Genomic DNA, 21,586 nt, shown 5'->3' with positions numbered 1-21,586 from the left:
CTCTTGTGTTTGCAGTGACTAAGGCAGGGGCTTAGCAAACTGTTCTGCAGCATGGAGAAAGAAGACCTGAAGGTCCTCAACAAAGGGGAAGAAGAGGAGATGGTATGCTTCTGTTCTATTCAACATCAGTCCCAATGCTGAAATCTTGGATTTCCAACTTATCAGAATGCACTGCCATTTTTAAAAACCATTCAACCTGTAGGAGCTGCAGGGCTACCGTCTATGTCGTTGGCGGCTGGCCCTTGTGGGCCTTGGGGTGCTGTGCACAGGGGGATTCCTCCTCCTGCTGCTCTACTGGATGCCAGAGTGGTGCGTCAAATCCACCTGCACCCGTACCACAGCTCGAGAGGCCAAAGTCGTTTTGCTGCGTTCCACGGTAGGTTGCAGGTAGAACAGAAACGATGACTCGACTAATCCCTCCCAGTCCAGTTCTGACCTTGTTTGTCTCTCTTTGCTTAGGATGAGTTCCGGCGCTGGTTTCTGGCCAGGGTTCGAGTGATGCTGGCCCCAGGGAGCAACCCCTTCCACAGCCTGGACACCCAGACCACCTCCCCCTCCTCCCTGTCCTCCCCTTCCTCTCCCTCCCACCCCTTCTCCTCCCATGCCTCCCCCCCTCTGGCCAACGGACATAGCCCCCATCCCTCCGATGGCAGCCCCGCTCAGGAGCTAATCAGTAGATTTGCAGACTACCAGCCCAACCAGGTATTCACATACACACGCACACACTTCAAACAGTGTGAGTGGAGTGGCAGCCAGACCTACAACTACTGCTATTAGTAATAGTAATGTATACTTATTCACCATGTTTATGATTCAATGTATTTCTGTCACCATGTCACATAAAGCTGATTTCTTCCTGACACATTATCATACTGCTCTATTAGTTTCTCCTTACTGCTTTTTAGGTTTGTGGCAGGAAAAAAAACCCAGTTCAGTTGACGTGTTTTATGAAAGTGTAAATGTGTAAGACAGCTTTGCTTCTTCTCTTCTATCCCTCAGATTCGTTATTTTACCTTCCATAGCACAAAGTATTATTGGAACGAAGAGGTGCAGAACTTTGGAGTCTTAAAGTAAGCACTCTGTCATTTTCTGCACACATTTTAATGGGCTATTTTTAATCTGCACTTATTCTAACAGTAAACTAAAATGACCTGAGATTTTAACACCACAGTGTACATAAATAATAAACAAATATTTCAGCTTTATTAAAAGTTGCACATGTGAATTAGGGACTTCAGTCCAGTGCTTTGACCTACATCTCTGTCCCCTGCAGCGGCCTGGAGGATCTGCAGGTCAGCTGCTCCACCCTCCACTCTGAGCACAGTGCAGGCCTGACCAGGGCCCAGCAGGAGTACAGGTAACAGCTGACACAACTGTGAAGCTGCCTGACAGGACGAGGCTCCTCAGGCCTCCAAGTCACATCATTCTTTCATGTAATTTAGACCAGCAGCAATTTTGTAAGTCTTCATCTCTGAAAAGTTTTTCCATCCTCTTTGATTTGTCAGAAGGATATCAGTCAAGGATTCTTAATTTGTGGAAGTCAGTATGGACATATTACAAAGACTAGTTACACTATAAAGATTGCAGATAAATGTAATGAGTAAAAGTCCATGAGGAAACAAAATTGAAATTATGTTTAACTACTGTTATCAACTAATACTTCATACCCTGTACCTTCAGTGGTACAGTTGGTATGTCTTCCTGCTGCCCCTTGCGTGCATGTGCATGTATGTTTTTCAGATGGAGTTGTTCACTTTAACCAGCTCATAAATGTCTCTCTCACCTCTTCTCAGGAGATTGTTCTTCGGAGTGAATGAAATTGCAGTGAAAGTGCCTTCAGTTTTCAAGCTGCTTATCAAAGAGGTAGGGTCCAGTGTGCATCAACAGCAGTGTTTCCCACAGAACGATGCCGTACCTGGGTGGTGGGAGGGTTCTACCCTATTTGTATTTGTACAGGATATATATTGATATAAGGATAGGTTATAAACTGTACTTAAAAAAATAGATAAAAAATAAAAAAAACCTATTCTGCGTTTCTTACTTCCCTTCCATTCTCTTATCTACACACACATATACTTGGCCCTTGTGAATATCATGTTGTTGTGGAAACGCTGAACAGAGACGCATGTTTGTCTTTAACTCTGAATTTAGGTTCGATAAAATACATCATATCAACTTTTGCACTCAGACCAGTGTTTGGAAGTGTCTTTCGACACATTTTAGAATCGGGCTGGGATTTAAGGATTTTGACTGATTTTTCTTCATTTTGTCCTTGTAGATGTACTTATCCGTTTATAAAGTAATTATTATTGGTCTTTGAAGCTCTCATCTGTGAAAATGCCATACTAATGTCTCTCTGTGTCCTCCTGCAGGTCCTCAATCCTTTCTACATCTTCCAGCTCTTCAGTGTGATCCTGTGGAGTGTCGATGGGTATTACTACTATGCTGCAGCCATTGTATTCATGTCGGTCATATCCATAGCTACCTCTCTGTACACCATCAAAAAGGTGAGCTCCACAGAAGGTCAGGACTCTTCATGAATCCAAAGCCATATATAAAACAAATCGCAATGGAAAGAAAAGAAATAGGTTCTCATTTGTGCACGTTACTTGGTGTGATGAGGTAAATGTAATTATTGAACCTCTTAAGCCGCAAGTGAGATGTCCTCGCATTCAGAAGCTTTGTTCCAAGATTTTGACATATGAGTTGGACAACCTGCTCGATTCAAATTAAATCTGACTTTTGACAATGTATGTCTTGTTGTACTGGTATCAAATGAGTCCCACAAGTGTTATTAAACCTCAACTTAGTATAAATATATATTTTTCCAATTATCTCAGATCTGCCTCCTAAGAAATTAACATTCTGCTACAAGAAACAGTACACCACATGCCAGATGTTCCTTTAAAAAAAGAGTTAAAGTAGCTTAAAATGAAGGACAGTTACAGCTTGCCACTCTCAACCCTCTAAAACACACCACAGTAATTAGAACAGCTGCAGTGCTTGGCCAGGTCATGACCAAATCAGACATGTTCCTCTTCTTGTGTGTAGTGCAGGCTCCTCTGCTCTATGTCTACTACTCCTGGTGTTTAAATCCACAACCTCAAAAGTGTGTCTTCTTTTTCCCCCCCCCAGCAATACATCATGCTTCATGATATGGTGGCAACTCACAGTATCGTCCGTGTGTCTGTATGCCGGGCCAACAAAGGTTTGTTTGGTTTCTCTTATCACTTTAGATTTTATATCAGGGACTCGCTTTAACAGCAAAACACAGCGAGTACTACGCCGTACAGTTTCCGTATTTCCATCCAAAATCTGACAGTTTCTGCTCCTGTGTTGGCTCAGACTCAATAACAATAACACAGTCACCCTGCGTTGGCTGTCCTCCAGAAGGCTGCCAGCGTGGGACATTGCAGGCTATGAGAAAGAATGAATAATGTGTTTAGAAAAAACCCCCCAAAAAACCAGTGTAGCTTATTCTTTAAATGTTCTCGACATTACTGTCGTCATGTCTGCATGCCTTTAAAAAAAGAGATTGTTTCTGCAGAGGTGTTTGTTTTATCAGCTGTTGCCATTTAAAATGACATATTCCGAGTTAATCAAAAATAATTAAACCTCAGTCTGAAAAAAATGCTGTCAGTGTTTTCACCTCCAGATCTGGCACTCTGCTTATGATGCCTCAGCTTTTTTTTTTTTTTTTCTTGCTGCCCAGAGAGTCGTGAGCAATAAGATGTGCTGAACAAGACTCGGGGGCTCTGACATACAAAATATTTCTTTCCTCATCCCTCCCACCATCTGCTACTGTTGGCTCCGTTTCACCTTTCTCCACACTCTTAAATTTCTGTCATCTTTTCAGTGACTCACGCTTCTCTCCACTTACCTTTTCTCCATTGTACTTTCCCCCTCGCAGATATCGAGGAGATCATGTCTACAGATCTTGTGCCTGGTGATGTCATGATCATCCCCAGCAATGGGACCATCATGCCATGTGACGCCGTGCTGGTCAGCGGCACCTGCATCGTCAATGAAAGCATGCTCACAGGTCAGCAAATATAGGAACATTTGTTTAGCTCATGACACAGGAGAAACCAGAGTAGGATACTTAATACATCTGTAGATGAATATACATGTATATTTTGTGTGTGTGTAAATCTGAAAGCAGTCTGTGCTAATACTCGTGTAACCCTCATAGGTGAGAGTGTTCCCGTGACAAAGACAAACCTCCCAAACCCGACACCCGGGGAGAGGGGGGAGGAAGCTGACAGTGCCTACAACACAGAGGAGTACAAGAGACACACACTCTTCTGCGGCACCAACGTCATCCAGACCCGTTTCTACACAGGAGAACTGGTCAAGGCTGTTGTGGTCCGCACAGGTACGCGTGTTTCTTGTGATATTTATAAAGTCCAGTCCAAGTTAGAATGGTCTCTACATTGGTGCACAGTTCTGATCAGACCAGCGAGGCTAACAACTTTTTAGACTATAAGTCATATCTACATAAGACATTCTTAAAACAATTCTGTGACCATTTAAGCCGAATTCATCACAGTTCAGAGACCTGAGCCTCAGTCGGGAAATAATGTCAAAACACACATTGAGAAGTTTCTCACAGTTCTTCATAGCAATGTGTAACCTACAGGTTTCAGCACAGCCAAAGGCCAGTTAGTGCGCTCCATCCTTTATCCAAAACCCACCGACTTCAAGCTGTACCGCGATGCCTACCTCTTCCTGTTGTGTCTGGTGGCTGTGGCTGGAATAGGCTTCGTCTACTCCATTGTCCTCAGCGTCATGAACAAGGTAATGTAGCAGGCCATGAGTGGATTTTAAAAAAATGAAATGAAACGTAGCAAATGAAATGTAGCATACCTTCACATGGATGTGAAAATCTGAGAAAAATCTCATTTTAATCTTTCCCATGGAATATTCAGAGGCTTTGTGGATTTACAAACACAGTACTTGTTCTGTATCAGAACAATACACCGTGTTTGTAGACCTGCACAAAGCAATTGTAAAAACAAAAGGAATACTAATAAATCCAAGGGATTTTTTTTTAACTCCTCAGTAAATTTACAGTTTACTCTGTGTACTGTAAACAAACTCTCTTGAAACGGAAACTGATAGATTTTTTTTCCCACTAGAGGGCAGAATCAATCCAAAGCAAACTGACAATGAGAGGCCGACACACTGGGACAAACATTGTCTGTCAAATGTCCCATGGCAAAACCTTTCTGAACCAGTTTTCTGCATTGTAACATTACCCGAGCGATGCATTAGTTTCCCCCTCTTTATAAAGCCGGTTGTATGATTATAGTGTTGTAGTAGGATTAGCAGCAGACTTGGAGGATCAGCCATTTTGAGTCCATGCTCTGGATTTGTTATTTTACTGGAGCAGAAAAACGCCCAGTACAAACTGGTTCCTGTTAATTCCTTTTATGCAATTCTTAAATTTCGACTGTGTATCAAAAAAAGTGACCAAAGACGAGCGATTGTCTAAAATGCAAACGTTCCCTGATAACTTTTCCTTCCTGCCTCCCCCAGGTTCCAGCTGAGACCATCATCATTGAGTCCTTGGACATCATCACTATCACTGTGCCACCGGCGCTGCCCGCTGCCATGACAGCTGGCATCGTCTACGCCCAGCGACGGCTCAAAGACATCGGCATTTTCTGTATCAGCCCACAGAGGATCAATATCTGTGGACAAATCAATCTGGTCTGTTTTGACAAGGTAAATACGAGCGTCTCTTTTAGCATTGACCTCATTGAGCTTTGGATAGTAAGTACACACGTAGACAACATCGCAAAACTTGATTCAAAGAACTCGGACCTTCCAATCTTCAAATTGGAGTATTTTATATATATTTTTACAGAATGAACAGTGTTTGTGTGTAATAATGATTTTTGGGATCGTGTGTGTATATATACACTCACTCACTCACTCACTCACTCACTCACTCACTCACTCACTCACTCACTCACTCACTTCACTTCACTTCTGAAGACAGAAACCAAATCCAAATGTGTTTCTTGTTTAATTACAGACTGGAACTCTGACAGAAGATGGGTTAGATCTGTGGGGAGTTCAGAGGGTTGAGAACGGGAGGTAAGCTCACCTGTGCTCAGATTTATAAAGTGTTGAAATAATCACGGTTCAGACCATTTTCACCTGAAAGATCAGGGAAGTCACTGTTCTGGTTTAGCCATAGCTGAGATTGTGCTTTCTGAAGCTCTTCTTTCTCCTTTCAAATCAGTGCGTAATGATGAATTAAATATTATTTAGAATGAAGAAGATCCTCAACCTACGAGAGCCCACTTACTAACTGTATAGATGCTGTTGGGCTGCACAGTGACTTTTATGGATGTGGATGAGATTTTGTAATGTGTAGGAATATTGAATCTTGAGATTTAAAAAGTTTGCTATTGATCCTGTAGATAGTATTAAGGAAATATTCTTGAGTTAAATATCAACATGATGATGCATTTTAACTAAATATGTTTAACATTGCTGTGAAATCCATTCCATCTGAATGACTTTTTATTCACATCCTGATTTATTTATTTATTTTTTACTGTATTTAAATGTGTTTTTAGATTCACATTTTCCCCATGTATATGTCGGAGTAAAATCCTTTCTTGTCCAAATCCTGTTTCTCCTGCCCTTCAGTTTCCACTTGTCAGAGGAAAATGCCTATAAGGAAAACCTTGTCAAGTCCCAGTTTGTGGCCTGTATGGCCACCTGCCACTCTCTCACCAAAATAGACGGCCAGCTGTCTGGAGACCCATTGGACCTAAAAATGTTTGAGGCCACAGGCTGGGTGAGTTGCTACGTATCAGTATAAAAGTGTTTTATTGGTCAGGATAGAAAAGTGGGAATGATATTAGATTGGCCACTCTTAAAAGTGAATTGGCAAAATGAGTGACTGAGAATCCCAATAATTAATTTTCTTCAGCGTTTCACATGGAGAGAAAAAAAAAAGTGAAATGATTTAAAGTATGTTTGCTGGTCGGTTATCACTTAAATCTTTCTCTGCTCAGCTCCTGGAAGAAGCCACCGAGGAGGAAACAGCCCTCCACAATCGTATCATGCCCACTGTGGTTCGGCCCCCAAAACAGCTGTTGCCCCCAGAGCCTGCTGCGTCACCAGACCAGGACATGGTATGGATATGAACCTAATGGCTCCACAGTATAATCACACGAGCTCAAAGTCAGGGGAAAGTCTGAAATCTTTATATTTGACGCTTTCTTTTCATTGCAAACAAACACATTCACATGTAACATTCCTAATTAATAGATCAGAAATGTTTTAAAATCTGTACCTGAAAGGTGACAAATGATTTACAGTGTATTAGTTGTAATCTAAGCAAAGAAGTGTGTTCGAAAAACACTACCATCATAAAATGACAAGCAACATTACTGAAGGACTGGCTTATAAATTCCCCACTGACTCATCCCACTGTTCTCTCTTTTTTTTTTTAGGAGTTATACGAGCTCTCCGTAAGTATTCTGCTTCCTCTATTCACATCGAAAGAGCAGCTCACTTCTTACTAATGAGCATACATACATTATAAAGAGTTATAGAAGTGATGTTGGAAAGAATATTTCAATTATAGTATTGTTAAATTGACCAACTTGACAGTATTTACAAAGTTGATTTACAATTTTAAAGTTTCAAATCTGTTTGTTGGTAATTCAGGGGAATTTCTCTATGTTTGAGATTATGTGTATATATATATATAAGTTGACATCTGTATATGGCTTTTATCAACTTGTCAACCGAGCATGTGAGTCTCCAGATATCCTTCTAAAAGAAGTCTTTGTTTATTAAGTCAGTAATAAAGTAGCATTTTTTATTTTTTTATCGTCTCTTTCACACAGAAGATAAAGACTTTGTTCTGTTTTTGTGTGTGTATGTGCAGTCAGCGTACGAGATCGGTATTGTCCGCCAGTTTCCCTTTTCCTCAGCACTCCAGCGAATGAGTGTGGTGGCTCGTCTGCTGGGGGAGAAACGCATGGATGCTTACGTAAAGGGCGCACCAGAGGTGGTGGCTTGTCTTTGCAGGAAAGAGACAGGTTAGGAGTAGATTTTATCAAAATCCACACAGGTTAGACGTGCCTTCTTTTTTTTTTTTTTTTGCTTTCCACCTGTCTCTGATTGTCCTAATTTGGTATTTCTCGGCTTCTTCATAGTGCCAGAAAACTTTGCAGAGGTTTTGGAGGGCTACACCAAGCAGGGTTTCAGGGTCATAGCTCTGGCTCATCGACGACTTGAATCAAAACTCACCTGGCACAAAGTCCAAAATGTCAACAGGTGGCAGACTTTTTAATGACTATAATAGTTTTTGTCTATATTGTAAACTCTACAGACAATTGTTGCAACTTTAAATGCAACAATGATTAACCAAGGAAACCATTTGTATTTAAACTGTTAATTTACAATCATTTAGAAAGCGAATGTGTAATTATTTTTGTCGTAGACGCACTACAATGTTTGCTTTTCTTTTACACAAGGGATCACATCGAGACAAACATGGAGTTCCTTGGTCTGATCATCATGCAGAACAAGCTGAAGGCAGAAACCCCGGCGGTTCTGCAAGACCTCCACCAAGCACACATTCGCACTGTCATGGTTACAGGTTAGTCCACCAATCTCATCTCATCAATGCATCAATATATTCTCTATAAACACACCAGCACACACTGGGGCTCCAAAAGGAAACCTAATACATAATGAGTCTGGCAATCTGTGTTTTGGCACTAAGAATAATTTAATCTCTCTGGTATTCAATCTGCTCTACCTTTAATCTCATCTAATACCTTTTTCTAGGTTGCTCAGTGTGACTGGCACAAACTAACTAACAACATGTACCAGAGGATTGTAAAAACTTCCTGGCTTGGCTTTGTCTTTAAAATCTGTGTGGTGGAAGTTGCTACACAAGTATTAAAATAAAATACAGTCCTTTGGAAAGCCTCAGACATTGAAGCTGAAAAGGAATTCAGTAACCTGTGACAAATGTATGACCTCCTGGCAGACCGCCTGCCTTACATAAATCCTTTTCACTGACCTTATTTTGAAGGATGGGACTTTTTAAAGTGTGTTTATTTGTGATAAAGTGACTAAAAGAGGAAATATAGAAACTTACACAGATCATCTTTTGTTCTCTGGAAGGTGTCAGATATTCACTTTATTTTTTAAGAGGTTTCACAGTTAAATGTCTGACTTTGCTGGATATTTTAGTAGTAGCCCAACATAGGTCAAATGGAGCAAGGACAATAAGATGAATTCAATCTACCTGACATAAACAGCTGTCACCAAGATAGCAAAAGGGAGGCATATCACCCCTGAAATGTTGTGTGGAGATGGAGCTAAAGTGCAAAATAGGACACGCGCTGTATTCATGTTCCAGGTGACAACATGCTGACCGCCATCTCTGTGGCCCGAGACTGTGGGATGATCCCTCCCCAGGACACTGTCATTATTGCTGATGCCTTCCCTCCACATAATGGACAAGCTGCCAAGATCACCTGGAGATACGCTGACAAACCAAGCAAGACACCTCGCCTGGAGGTGAGGATTTAGAGAAAAAGCATAGCCAGCCAGCACGATCACACAAGTAGTGCCAGGCTGCATTGAGGCATACACATTGATAAACGAACCGGATAGAAAGACGCATTCAAAGCATGTCTACAACTAAAGGTTTTCCCTTGCACCCAATCCGAGCTGAACAAGATTCCCATACGTGCTTCAATTGTCGGTCAAAGATCTGACTAAAAGTTAGAAAGCATTTCCAACATTAACAGTTCTCCAAAGCCCCCTGAAGTAACCAAAGGGTGGCGTCACTTAGGCTTCTTTCTACTATCATTTACAGATACGGTCTAAAAACAAATACTTACAAATGACTAATGTTCCATCAAATGTATCATAACTAGGTCCAAGAAAAATAAGTCAATAATATTTGATTATTATGAAACATCAAAATCTTGAATTGTTGTGACAGAGTCTGAACAATTGGTTTGAAAAGGAACATACTTTTCATGTTCTGCCTCTAAGCCTTACTTGTATGACTTTAACAGGAAGTGACAATCAGTTTGGAGGATAATTTCCATGTAGATGAGCAAAAACCACAAGAGCTGTACCACTTCGCTATGAATGGAAAATCATTTGCTGTCATTGAGGAGCATTTCCCTGACATGCTTCAAAAGGTACAGTGATCTCCTCGATGAGTGTGGGCTCTGCTGCTACATCTACAATAACCTCCTTGAATCTTTATGTCAGTTGAAATGATGGTGCACTCTGTTTTTTTTTTTTTTTTAGCTTGTGCTACATGGGACAGTGTTTGCCAGAATGGCCCCTGACCAGAAAACCCAGTTAATTGAGGCGCTGCAGGGTGTCGAGTAAGTCCTTTTGTCAAATAAATCATGTAGCTATACTCTGACAGCCTAAGTATTTAATCATGCAACTGAGAGGCTTTCTTAAATGATGAGCAGCAGCAGATTTTTATGATCCTTCTTGAGAAATAATCAATCACATTGTTCACACTGTCACTGCTCTACATTTGTCTAAAGCTACTTTGTGGGGATGTGTGGAGATGGAGCAAACGACTGTGGGGTACGTACAAACACTTGTAAAGCAATCACTAGTTTGAAAGCAGTTTAAAAAAAAAAAAAGGATGTGAACTGATTGATGTCTGGTCATACTTTATGATTCCTACTTTCCTCTCTTAGGCTCTTAAGAGGGCTCATGGTGGCATCTCCCTGTCTGAGCTTGAGGCGTCCGTAGCCTCTCCCTTCACCTCCAGGACCCCAAACATCTCTTGTGTCCCCAGCCTCATAAGGTCTCTTTTCCTCCTTTTTGTTAATGTATTACATGATGTATTTAAAAATGAAGAAGCTAATGTGAATTGTGAAAGTAATACTTCTGAAATGCTTTTTCATTTGGTGAAGTTTTTGAGTCTTGAGCTTTGCATTGGGTTGACTTTATCCATGTGAACACAACAAAGCCTGAACCAAACCATTCTTTTAAATAGACCAATTTAGATTTTCAATTTAGGTTTCCACCAAGCGGTTCAGTTCGGTTCGTCTCAGTATGGCACGCTTCTATAGCCTAAAGCTGGGAAAGATTCCCAACTTACCGACCCGTACCGTCCTACTTTTTGCCAAGAATATTGATCCGACCTTAAAAGGAGGAGCTAAACACTGCAGTCTGTTGATTGGTCCAAAGAGTGGTCACTTCCTGTGCGACAGCAGCAAACGCAACCCCACCATGTTTAAATACCCAGTCGATTGTTTTATATGGCTTTTCTCGCGGCACACATCCTTCTCCAAAACAAATCTTCGATGAATCGCTGGATGTCTTCCATTGTTGGTCTTTGTTTACTTTGTCGCGTTTTCCTTCTTTATTGAATTTATTTGAGGCGTACACTGTCGCGCTGCTATGATGTCACGTTACTACGTAGTTGACTTAGCTATCGCCATCCAGCTTGAATGCCGTCTACCAAATATGGCAGGAACGGTTGGCTGCGGAAACGCAAAGAGGATCAGGCTTTAAAGAACCAAACTGTACTGATCCATACTGGACCACTTGGTGGAAACGGGGCTTGACTAGTAGCACTAAAGTTTTTGTTTTTTGTTTTGTATGAACTGATGACGTACTGGTCGGGTTGCATTGCGGTGACACAATGTTTACTTATTCTTACAGGGAGGGGCGCGCTGCTCTCATCACCTCCTTCTGTGTTTTCAAGTTCATGGCGCTCTACAGCATCATCCAGTACATTAGTGTCACTCTCCTCTACTCTGTAAGTATGCTGCTTCCACAAGTGAAGATAGAAGACATTCAGGGACGACACAGAATTTACTCTGAACACAGATTTATACTGTCTGTTCATGTTTCTTAGATCCTCAGTAACCTAGGAGACTTCCAGTTCCTTTTTATTGACATTGCCATCATCCTCCTGATTGTCTTCACCAGTGAGTATAAGAAAAACTAACGAAAAACTAAGCATTTTATTTTAGCCTATGGTTGTTCACCTTGCTTTTGTTTTTCTTGATCCATATCTTTAATTTATACCTCTTCACCTTGCCCTCTCCTCTGCCAATATTCATCAGTCTCCCTTCCTCTGCTTCTCTCCAGTGAGTTTAAACCCAGCGTGGAAAGAACTGGTGGCCCGTCGCCCCCCATCAGGTCTGATCTCAGGGCCTCTCCTGTTCTCTGTGCTGACCCAGATCCTCATCTGCTTGGGCTTCCAGACCATCACTTTCCTCTGGGTCCGACACCAGCCCTGGTACACAGTCTGGACACCGCATACAGAGTGAGTGCCTCTGCTGTACGACGGCCAAAAGACCCATCATAATATAAATGTTACCTACTCTGTTTCCTCAAATACAACATCTCCAATCGTCTCAGTTTACACAACCAAAGTCCGCTCGCTTCTAAAGGCAGATTGGATGTGTTCCTGTTGCATCTAAATTTATATGAAAGCCAAATAATCACTTTAAACAAATCCTCAGTACATTACATTTAATATCATAATCATGACATTATTAATTTTTCAGCACTACTTATCTTGGGTGTTAATTATTTCTGTCACTGAGTGGATGTAATAATGATGACTCAGCCAAGTTATCCTTTTATAGTAATGTACAAGTACCACCAGATGGCGATAGCTACATGTCAAGGGTCTCATTTAAGTCTTTGAACTCTTCATTGCGCATTCCTGCAAATAACTTCCCATTAAAGCCGTAAAAAGAAAAGGGATTCTGTCTGCTGAAATGTCAGAGAATGTCAGTTGTGCCTAGTTTGTATCTATTGAATGCATACATACATACATACATACATACATATACTTTATATATATATATATACACACACACACACACACACACACACACACACACGTGTATATATATATGTATGTAATTACAGCAATAAGACGTACAACAATATAATAGTAAGCTACTGTATTTCAGGATTTGTCGCCGCCTTGATGTAAAAATAATTTGCTTTTGTTCTCAGTAACTGTCACATGCATGTGCTCACTTCAATATTACGATGACCACAGACTGCTCGTTTAATAACTGAACTCTCGTCTCACTTAGCGTCTGCAACCATTCATCACACGGGAACGCGTCTGACCACAACGACACCGAATTGGACGACCACAACATCCAGAACTTTGAGAACACCAGCCTCTTCTACGTCTCCTGCTTCCAGTATCTCATTGTTGCCATCGTTTTCTCGAAAGGAAAACCTTTCAGACAGCCCAGCTACAAGAACTGTAAGAAAGCCTAACTGATTTGACACCAGTAGAACCGTTCTGAGACGAGAAACATTTCATTGTTATGAACTTGTCTGTCCCCTCCCCAGGGCCTTTTGTGCTGTCTGCCTTCTGTTTGTACGTTTTCCTGCTGTTCATCATGTTCTACCCTGTCAGAAGCATTGATGAGTTTCTCGAGGTAAGACGACATCAAATGTAGGACCATCTATCAAATCAATCGTATAGAAACCATACATGTACGTACACCTTTACTCAGCTCTTACTTTCATGTAGAGTATCATTCTGTGTTTATATATTGATATCATTTAAATGCTGTTTTTGATCTCTGATGATCAGGGTTTGAAAGTCTATCTCTCTCACTCTGCACAGATTGTGTGTGTCCCATTTGAGTGGAGAGTTAAACTCTTCCTCATTATCCTCGTCAACGCCGCTGCGTCTATTGTAATGGAGGTAAGACACACAGTTGAACCCATAGTAATAATACTTTTTTTTTTTTTTACCCTCATGTCAAGTTTTTGTTTTTTCATGCAGTGTGCTCATCTTTGTCTCATTCAGCTGAACAGCAGGATCAAACACAATCTGTGAGAAGCTAAAGTGTTTTGAACCAAGTGTTCCTGTCTTTAAGAGGCGAGCTTGAGAACACTTGAAACTTAACAGTTTATATCTGACCGCTTGAAGCTAGGTTTTAGTGATTTTCTGCTTTTGTTGGGTTTCTGAAATTCCCCAAAGCAGCACACGTTCATCTTGTTAAAGTTTTGTTGCAGACTGATGCTCTGTAAGACATTTTTTGGCCTGCCATACTTAGAAGAGCAGGATAATACTACCAATTTCCTCGTAGAAATCCCTGCATCTGTACACTACCTAACAGATGTCATAAGCCGTTTTCACATGTGCACTCCGGATAATATCTAGATAATTACGGAAGGACTGGTCCTGAGATTCTCCCGACCTTGCCGTTCACATATGCCCCTCACAGCTGGAGACTGTCAGACGGGAGGGGGGGCGGGGGGTCTCCTGAGGTAAGATGTGTCGTAAAAAAAAAAAAAAAACAACAACGCGGAAGTAGCGGACGAAGCAACAGAGCCAGCTACACGACAAAGGAATGACAATATTTACAGAAGAGCGGAGAACAACATCCTGCTAAACAGAAAACACATGATGCAGTCGTTTAATTATGTGCACGGTGATCACAGTGGTCGCATGCATACACTCTAATGCTGCATTCATGTGGGGTCGGGCACATCGGAAAAAAAAGTTTCTGAGTTGTAAAATGCACATTAACACCTGCTGAAGTTGGAACATCAACTTGGAAAGTCGGAGAGAATTAGGTGCCCGATTTGACACTAGAGTCATCATCAAAAGGGGGGCAAAATAAGTTTGGATAATGTTGACATACTTATTATTAATTCACGTATTACACATTCACTTTTCGCTTAAGTTTAACTTTAAACGGTTACATTTTGCCGATCTTTTCGTAGCATCAACGCTTTTTTGTGCCGTTGTTTCAACTTTCCGAACCGAAATCAGGTGAACAGACTGAAGCCGGAAGAACGACTTCCCAACTCTGAAACTTGGCCGACCTGAGTTGCGCATGAATGCAGCATTACTGCACCGTGCAGTAACCGTGTAGAAACGTCACTCCCCGTCCTTTTGGCTCGAGGAGAATTCTCGGGATAACGTCCTGCGACGTTCCCACATTAGCTCACTCGTATTGGCTGCTGGAAAAAATACTAGGGGTCTGACAGGAGAAACTCCAGGTGAAGTCCGAGCTGTTTGTGTGCACATATACATCTTCTCCAGGACATATCCTGAATTTTTCAGGAGATTTCTACAAGTGTGAAAGCCCTGTTAGCTGATGCTACATCCTGAACTACCAGTGCATATATATATTCACTTACACAATGTACCATAAGTAACACCAAATGATTTGGCATATGATCAACATTTAAGTTTTTGTTTTTTTTTAATAACAGAATCAATGCACTCTTTCTTACTAATACTGTATGTCAAATGTAATGACAAACACTGCTGAGTGGGGAGGGGGAAGTTGCCTCACATGATTGTTTAAATCTTTGACACATTGTGGTTGAGTAAAAACAACTGAAGAGCTGAAAAAAAAAAAACAACAATAACAGACACTGTGAAAATCAAATTAGCCTCTCTGTAATTCTTTCCCTGCCCACTGCGCTATTCCATAGACCTTCGTCCTTGACATCATCTTATGGAAGCTTGTGTTCAGCCGAGACAAACAGGGCAGCTTTGTCGACACTCCTGCCGCCCAGACACCACAGGTTGGGAAAATATGACACCTTTCCTCTTCAACCCTTTCACTTTCCTCTTGTGTGATGTTCCCTCTCTCTGTCCCTTCTTCTTCCCTCCAATGCCACAGAGCACACTTTCTGAATGTAACCCTTAACCAAGACATGCATGTGCCAGATGTCAGTCGCATCCCAATCTGTCCTCGTCCTTCTCCTGTCCCCCTGATGGGCTTTCTATCCAGGGCTTGATTACAGTTGCATTTTATACTACACCCGCTCGTGGTGGTCAGTGATGAACACATTTACGCTCAGGAAAGTGGGTTGATGCCCTCACCTCTTTTAGATAGTGCCTTTAATCAGCATTCTTTGCAGTCTAATAGCTACATTAGGCAGGCTTCATAGTAAGAAGGCTGACTTCAGCTTTCCTTCCATAGAACAATTTCTTAAGGTGACGTACTTCTTACAGACTGACATGTTGTGAACAATGTGTGCCATTCATATTAATGATTAAAAAAGAACATTCTACACACATTGATAGTGTGGTGTTTTTATAGTTTAAATTTTATCACTAATTATAAGAGATGCTTTCTGAATTTGCACACCATTCCCATACCTTGGATATCTCCTTTGTTTGACTTTTTTAGAAGTGTGAATGCTTGCTTCCTCGCCTCCCTTCCTCTGCTGCATTCCCCATTAAGCCTATGGGCCATACTTAGCTTGACTGTGCTAATCTCTAGATAATTACTGTCAGGGCTTCCTATTAAGTACTGTTAACATCAAATCAAAGCAGGATTTTCCAAACTAATGTCAATATGGAAATGTAACTTTTTTTGTTTTATTTTAAAAAAATATTATCCTGAGACCTGCTGTTGAATCTTTTGTTTGTTTTGATCTTTGACTCCATGAGCTTGTTTTTTAAGGAGTAGCTCACTCTTGAAGCTGTCTACAGACAACTCCTTCTAATTATCATGCTACAATTCTTTTTGAATGACTTGCATGCCTGCATTCTTGATGCAATGCGTCCAGCAGTGGCTCTTAAGTTTTATCGTGTGCATGTGAAAAGTTTAATAAGCATGGTAGTTTTTCTTTTTTTTTTCTTTTTTTGCATGTTAGTAAAATCTTAAAGAAAACCTGAACAAAACATGACAGGTTTGTGAAACCTCTTCATTGATCTTCTTTCTTCCTGAGGCGTTTGTATTTATTTGTTAATGGCTGTGTTGTTTTCAGAGGGGGATTAACCTGGGCACATACAAGTGTCTGTCCTGGATGTGCTGCCCGCGCAAGATGGCACCCAAGGCCCGCTACATGCATCTGGCCCAGGAGCTAAGTGTGGACCCTGACTGGCCTCCAAAGCCAACAACCACCACTGAAGCCAAGCCCCGCCCAGAGAACGGCTCCACCTATCACATCATGGTCAACTCCTAGCCCCCCCCACACTTCGTCCAAGTATTAAATGTACTCCTTAACATGTGTTCAGGGAACACACAATACAATCTCTTAAATTGGGTTGAGACATGTCGTTCCAGAGACTGTACTGCTCAAATCTTACACATGAGCACCAAATAAATCAGTTTCAGTCATCTCAGCACTCTGGCTCTCCAACTCATGCGCTCTCAGGTCTCTGTAGCTTGTGTAAATGTCATTTAAATCCCAAGCAATACTAACTGGAGCCCCATCACAGGTCAGTTTTGTTGACCTCAGTAGATGACCTTTTCAGCTCAATATACTTTAGAAAGTGTACAAGTACAAAATAGAGCCCCCCGGAGCCGGTCCAATTCAGAGCGTTCCTCTTACATATATGTGCTGGCACAATTTCCTAGGAGAATGTTGAATGACTGCTTTAATGCCATGATTATAGAATAACTAAGAGACCGTTTAAACTAGATGTCAACTTTTAGTGAAGTTGAAACAAAATAAGTAAAAATAAAGTCTGTTTAAAACTAAATTCCTAAAACGAACTACCCACTCTGACTGAAACGGCCAGTGATAAAAGTATGACTGAAGAAATCAGCTGGATGAGGAGGGGGGGAGGGGGGCAGGGAAATAACTTTCTCTTTTAAAGTGGAGAGTAAGCAGGAGCAAATGGTGGAGTGGAGGACGGGTGGATTGATGCATAGATACTCTTTTTTGACTTTGATTGCTACTACATGTATGTAGTGGCCTTTTACAGCTTTGGACTCTTTTTGAAGAACGAGGATCAGGGCTTTGTAGGATGTAGAAGATTGGAAATCTTTGATCGACTACTGTTGCAAGGTTTATCCATTGAACGCCAGGCAGCATGTACACAATTTCCTACTTTACAGATCAATTAGACGACTAAATGATGACACTTATCTGTGATTGCGTTTTCACTCCTAATGAGGGCGAAACATAATATAGATTCAAACATCATGTTTCATAAAAAAAGTAAAGGACTTCAAGAGAACGGTGAGGGAGACAGGTTCATCTTTTCTCACCAACGTGCTGTGGAAGTATCTCCATTGTTTTTGTCTTTTTTTTTTTAGCTTTATGGTTATAACACAGAAAAGTAAACAAAAAAAATCTAAAGACATTTCAGCTTTGTGAGACAATGTAACACAGTATATTTCATGTGTTGCCATGGAAATGGTTAGACATTTATGGTCCAGCTTTTTCATCTCCTTGAACCAGCCGTTGAACAACTGTTACGAAAGGCTAGCTCATTAGTCTTGTTCGACGGGGAACATTTGGGCTTTCCTCTGGCACTCCTTCACATGAAACTTTTTGTTTCACTGTTGAGACATAGGATCTAAGAACAGCTCTCACCTTGGGCGCCCAGTGTATTAAAACATGTAGAATCTAGTATTTTTGCATCTATGAGTCGAACCCTGTCAGCACATTATGACATCAGACGGGGAACGGAAATCTTACAGTGACTTGCATGAAGCCAGCTACCTATCATCATGATCTACAGACATGATTGTTTGAATCCTGAAAATATCACTACAAATGCAGTCATTACTTTAGAAACATTTGCATCAACATCTCTTTATTTTGGAGAACTCTGCAAACAAGCCGCATGAATATGGTTGGTTACTGTGGAAAGTTAACTTCATGCATGAAATCATATGCATCATTCACCTACATGGTCATGTCAGATGAGCTTGAGGAAGCCAGCAGTACTAATAAATCTCCTTTAGTTTAAAAAAAAAAAAAAAAAAAATTCTTCCCATGGAAGACTGATTCAAATGATGTAAGAAAAGGCAAAGCATTTAAATCTCATCAGCTCGCTGCTCTTCCGCACTAAACATCCATGCAACAACACATGCTGCATACTATGGTTGGACCATATACAATTGTATTCATGCATTGAATATAGGCTACTTGCATGGAGAGCTAAGGGCTATATTGTATGTTCACCCACTCCTTTGTTTTAATTTTGCTGGTGTTTTCCCAAAAGCTTTTTTAAATATCAAACACTTGTTTCATCACAAACATTAAGGTTGGAGGAAAAATTTGTAGCGTCCTTCTCAAAAAAAAAAAAGGGAGACTGGATTGTGAAGTGTTTGTCTGATCAGATGAAGAGGCAGATGTTAAATGAGTGGATGAATTACGTGCCTCATGAATGGATCATTGACAATCAAATGAAGTCATTGATTCAGAGATAAGCACAGCAATTGAAAGTCAATGGAAGCTGCTGGAGAAAGTGTTTGATATTCAAAGAAGCATGTTAAGGATGGAGTGCAACTTTAACGCACAATGCTGGCCGGTTCTAACTATACTTATGTCAACCTGCCTTTCATGAATGATATGGGTGAAACTAGTCTTGTGTCCCAAAGTACAACAATTCAAAGGTCTTTCAAAGTATGTGTAACGTTGCTCTTTCTCCTCCAAAGATATGGAACAATATCTGTTTGAAAAACACTGTCTTACATGACTCGTCATCATGTGACTTCACATTTCGCTCGTCCTTTGACTGTAATTATTTAATTCATATAGAAAAGAGATCACGACACATTTCATACTGTATCTGTAATTACAGGAGTCAAGAAGAAGTTGCTCAGTTCCTAAAAGCCATTACTGTTCAGCTATTGGTAATAAAATCAAAAATCTATATTGTTTATTGACAAACTCAAATGTGATCTGTGCCCATACTTTGAACGATTACATTATTTATTCAATAAGCAAAGTTATAATATTTTGTTATAGTATTTTTGGGTAGATTAATAGTGTGAGAAGGATATATTTATATGGGAAAAAAAAAAAAAAAAAGATTGAGAAATGCACAATATGGCTCTAATGGACGTTCTTGTGCCAATCGATAAAATGATTCTAAAGAAAATGATCAGAAATATGGACGTTAATTATTTCTGGTCGATAACAATTATGCTGGTATGACTAAACTTTTCTTTTGTCTATTTAGAGTCACTTCTTTTTTAGTCAGGTTAAAATTGAATGTTGTACAAAGAACAAAAAGGAAAAATTGTTTGCAATACAATGTTTATTAAATCTATTTCCAAAGAGTTTTCTTTTCACCTCCATTTGAAAAATGAAGAAAAAGTTCCGTCTTTAGCTGGTGTTAAATTCTCTCAAATATGATTTGATTCAGTAGAAACTTACTTTAAAAGTAAACGTTATAATATATATTCAATTCTATCTGTATATATGAGATATTCATGTCTAGTGTGTGCATAGAAGTCAAAATTTAGTTATTAAAAATGTATGGGTTTTTGGATTATCAAAGGGCTGGTGTGTTTTTCTACTATTTTGGTACTGTGTTACAATCAGTTCTAAGTCTACTTTTGTTTTATGTCTTTTGGGTTTATTTGACTCAATTTTGTTAATCACTTTCATTATCTTGGATTTTCCTTCTTTGGTCATCCTGGGCATTTAGCACACAATATAACTCAGATATTGTGAAGTATAATTGGGGCACGTGGTTCAATGTTGTTTCTGTCTTCGGTGAACTTTATGCACCTCGTGTCTGCATTAGCATTTGCAGACGATTAAACGGAACAGCCTGAATGGACTTATTTGTTTGTACTTCAGGGTACTGAAGTAAATTAAATCCTCTGTGCTGGTTGCTTCTCTATGATCTCAATATTTTAACACAAGAAGGGAATTTAATTCATTTAGACACGTTCATTTTTCTGGCACCTCCTCTAAACAAGTTCACAGTGTCAGTCTTTATACTTTTCTGTTTGATCACTAAATGTACTTATTTCAGTCTGTTTAAAAATATTTTCTATCCATGTCAAATTAAAATGTAATTGGCAAAAAGAATGTGCATTGCTGCTCAATACCAGCAGTCTATTGTAGAAGTGATTATATTGCTGCTATGGGCAAAATGATTTAGTCTAAGCTGTGTCAAAACTGCACCTTAATACAGAAAAGTCATCAATTCATTTATCTGCAAAGTGTAAATACTACTGCTTTTCTTCAACGCTACAGCTTTGCCTTCTAATCTGACACTGCTTTGTCAAAGCAATGAATTTAATGCTGAAACCTCTTTGCTCTCATACAGGTACAACATATACCGACTGTTGACAGTTAGCATCGGCCTCTTATTCACATCATGCATTTTTAACAGAACAGCAAATGGCATTGAGATCGAGTCAGCCACAGAGTTTTTGAAGCCTCATGTGGATGTTGTTTCCTCAGGGAAATGTGTCTATTTGTAATGAAGAATCAAAGAATAAAAATGTACTGTTGCTAAAACTTCCTGACAGTCCATCTGTATGTTCACTCTCTCAGTTCAGTTTGTTTGGTGTGATTTTAGTTTGAAGCTCCCACACCTTGGCAAGGGGCTTGTTTGGAGAAATGCATTGTTTTATTGGCAGAAATGTACATTTTATGACAGTTTTTTGTATCTTTTAATTTATTTTGTATTTATTTTCATTTCTTTCTCCTCCCCCCCGACGATCGTATTTCAGATTTATCTTGATTTCTTTCTTTTCAATAAATGTGCTCAAAACAGTCGGCTGCATGTCTTTGCATAATCTGTTTTCATTGGGCATCATTGATCAAGATATAATCATTTTGCAGATAATTTATCGTAAGCACATAAAAGGAAATCAGGCCTCAAGTTACAAATGTGTGA

At 40.2% G+C, this 21,586-nt stretch overlaps 1 protein-coding gene across 1 annotated transcript in view; it reads left to right on the top strand.

Moving 5' to 3' along the window:
* The window catches only part of atp13a3 (ATPase 13A3), a 34,831-nt gene extending 13,627 nt beyond the window's left edge, over positions 1–21,204 (top strand). The window contains exons 3-34 of the mRNA XM_079350301.1: positions 16–102; positions 203–376; positions 460–702; positions 1,000–1,070; positions 1,274–1,357; positions 1,794–1,863; positions 2,373–2,507; positions 3,136–3,208; positions 3,911–4,042; positions 4,193–4,375; positions 4,640–4,797; positions 5,539–5,727; positions 6,041–6,102; positions 6,664–6,814; positions 7,035–7,154; positions 7,476–7,493; positions 7,916–8,069; positions 8,187–8,307; positions 8,508–8,632; positions 9,404–9,564; positions 10,071–10,199; positions 10,312–10,391; positions 10,563–10,605; positions 10,722–10,831; positions 11,695–11,791; positions 11,891–11,963; positions 12,127–12,304; positions 13,092–13,270; positions 13,360–13,448; positions 13,640–13,720; positions 15,469–15,561; positions 16,756–21,204. Coding sequence (XP_079206427.1) covers positions 52–102; positions 203–376; positions 460–702; positions 1,000–1,070; positions 1,274–1,357; positions 1,794–1,863; positions 2,373–2,507; positions 3,136–3,208; positions 3,911–4,042; positions 4,193–4,375; positions 4,640–4,797; positions 5,539–5,727; positions 6,041–6,102; positions 6,664–6,814; positions 7,035–7,154; positions 7,476–7,493; positions 7,916–8,069; positions 8,187–8,307; positions 8,508–8,632; positions 9,404–9,564; positions 10,071–10,199; positions 10,312–10,391; positions 10,563–10,605; positions 10,722–10,831; positions 11,695–11,791; positions 11,891–11,963; positions 12,127–12,304; positions 13,092–13,270; positions 13,360–13,448; positions 13,640–13,720; positions 15,469–15,561; positions 16,756–16,953 — 3,825 coding nt within the window. The 5' untranslated portion in view covers positions 16–51 and the 3' untranslated portion in view covers positions 16,954–21,204. The remainder of the gene's footprint in view (positions 1–15; positions 103–202; positions 377–459; positions 703–999; positions 1,071–1,273; positions 1,358–1,793; positions 1,864–2,372; positions 2,508–3,135; positions 3,209–3,910; positions 4,043–4,192; positions 4,376–4,639; positions 4,798–5,538; positions 5,728–6,040; positions 6,103–6,663; positions 6,815–7,034; positions 7,155–7,475; positions 7,494–7,915; positions 8,070–8,186; positions 8,308–8,507; positions 8,633–9,403; positions 9,565–10,070; positions 10,200–10,311; positions 10,392–10,562; positions 10,606–10,721; positions 10,832–11,694; positions 11,792–11,890; positions 11,964–12,126; positions 12,305–13,091; positions 13,271–13,359; positions 13,449–13,639; positions 13,721–15,468; positions 15,562–16,755) is intronic.
* Positions 21,205–21,586: the final 382 nt, after the last annotated feature.

The sequence above is a fragment of the Symphodus melops genome (genome assembly GCF_947650265.1).
Source record: "Symphodus melops genome assembly, chromosome: 8".
NCBI lineage: Eukaryota > Metazoa > Chordata > Actinopteri > Labriformes > Labridae > Symphodus > Symphodus melops.
Note: the sequence above shows the minus strand (reverse complement) of the source record. Positions and strands in the feature narration are given on the sequence as shown.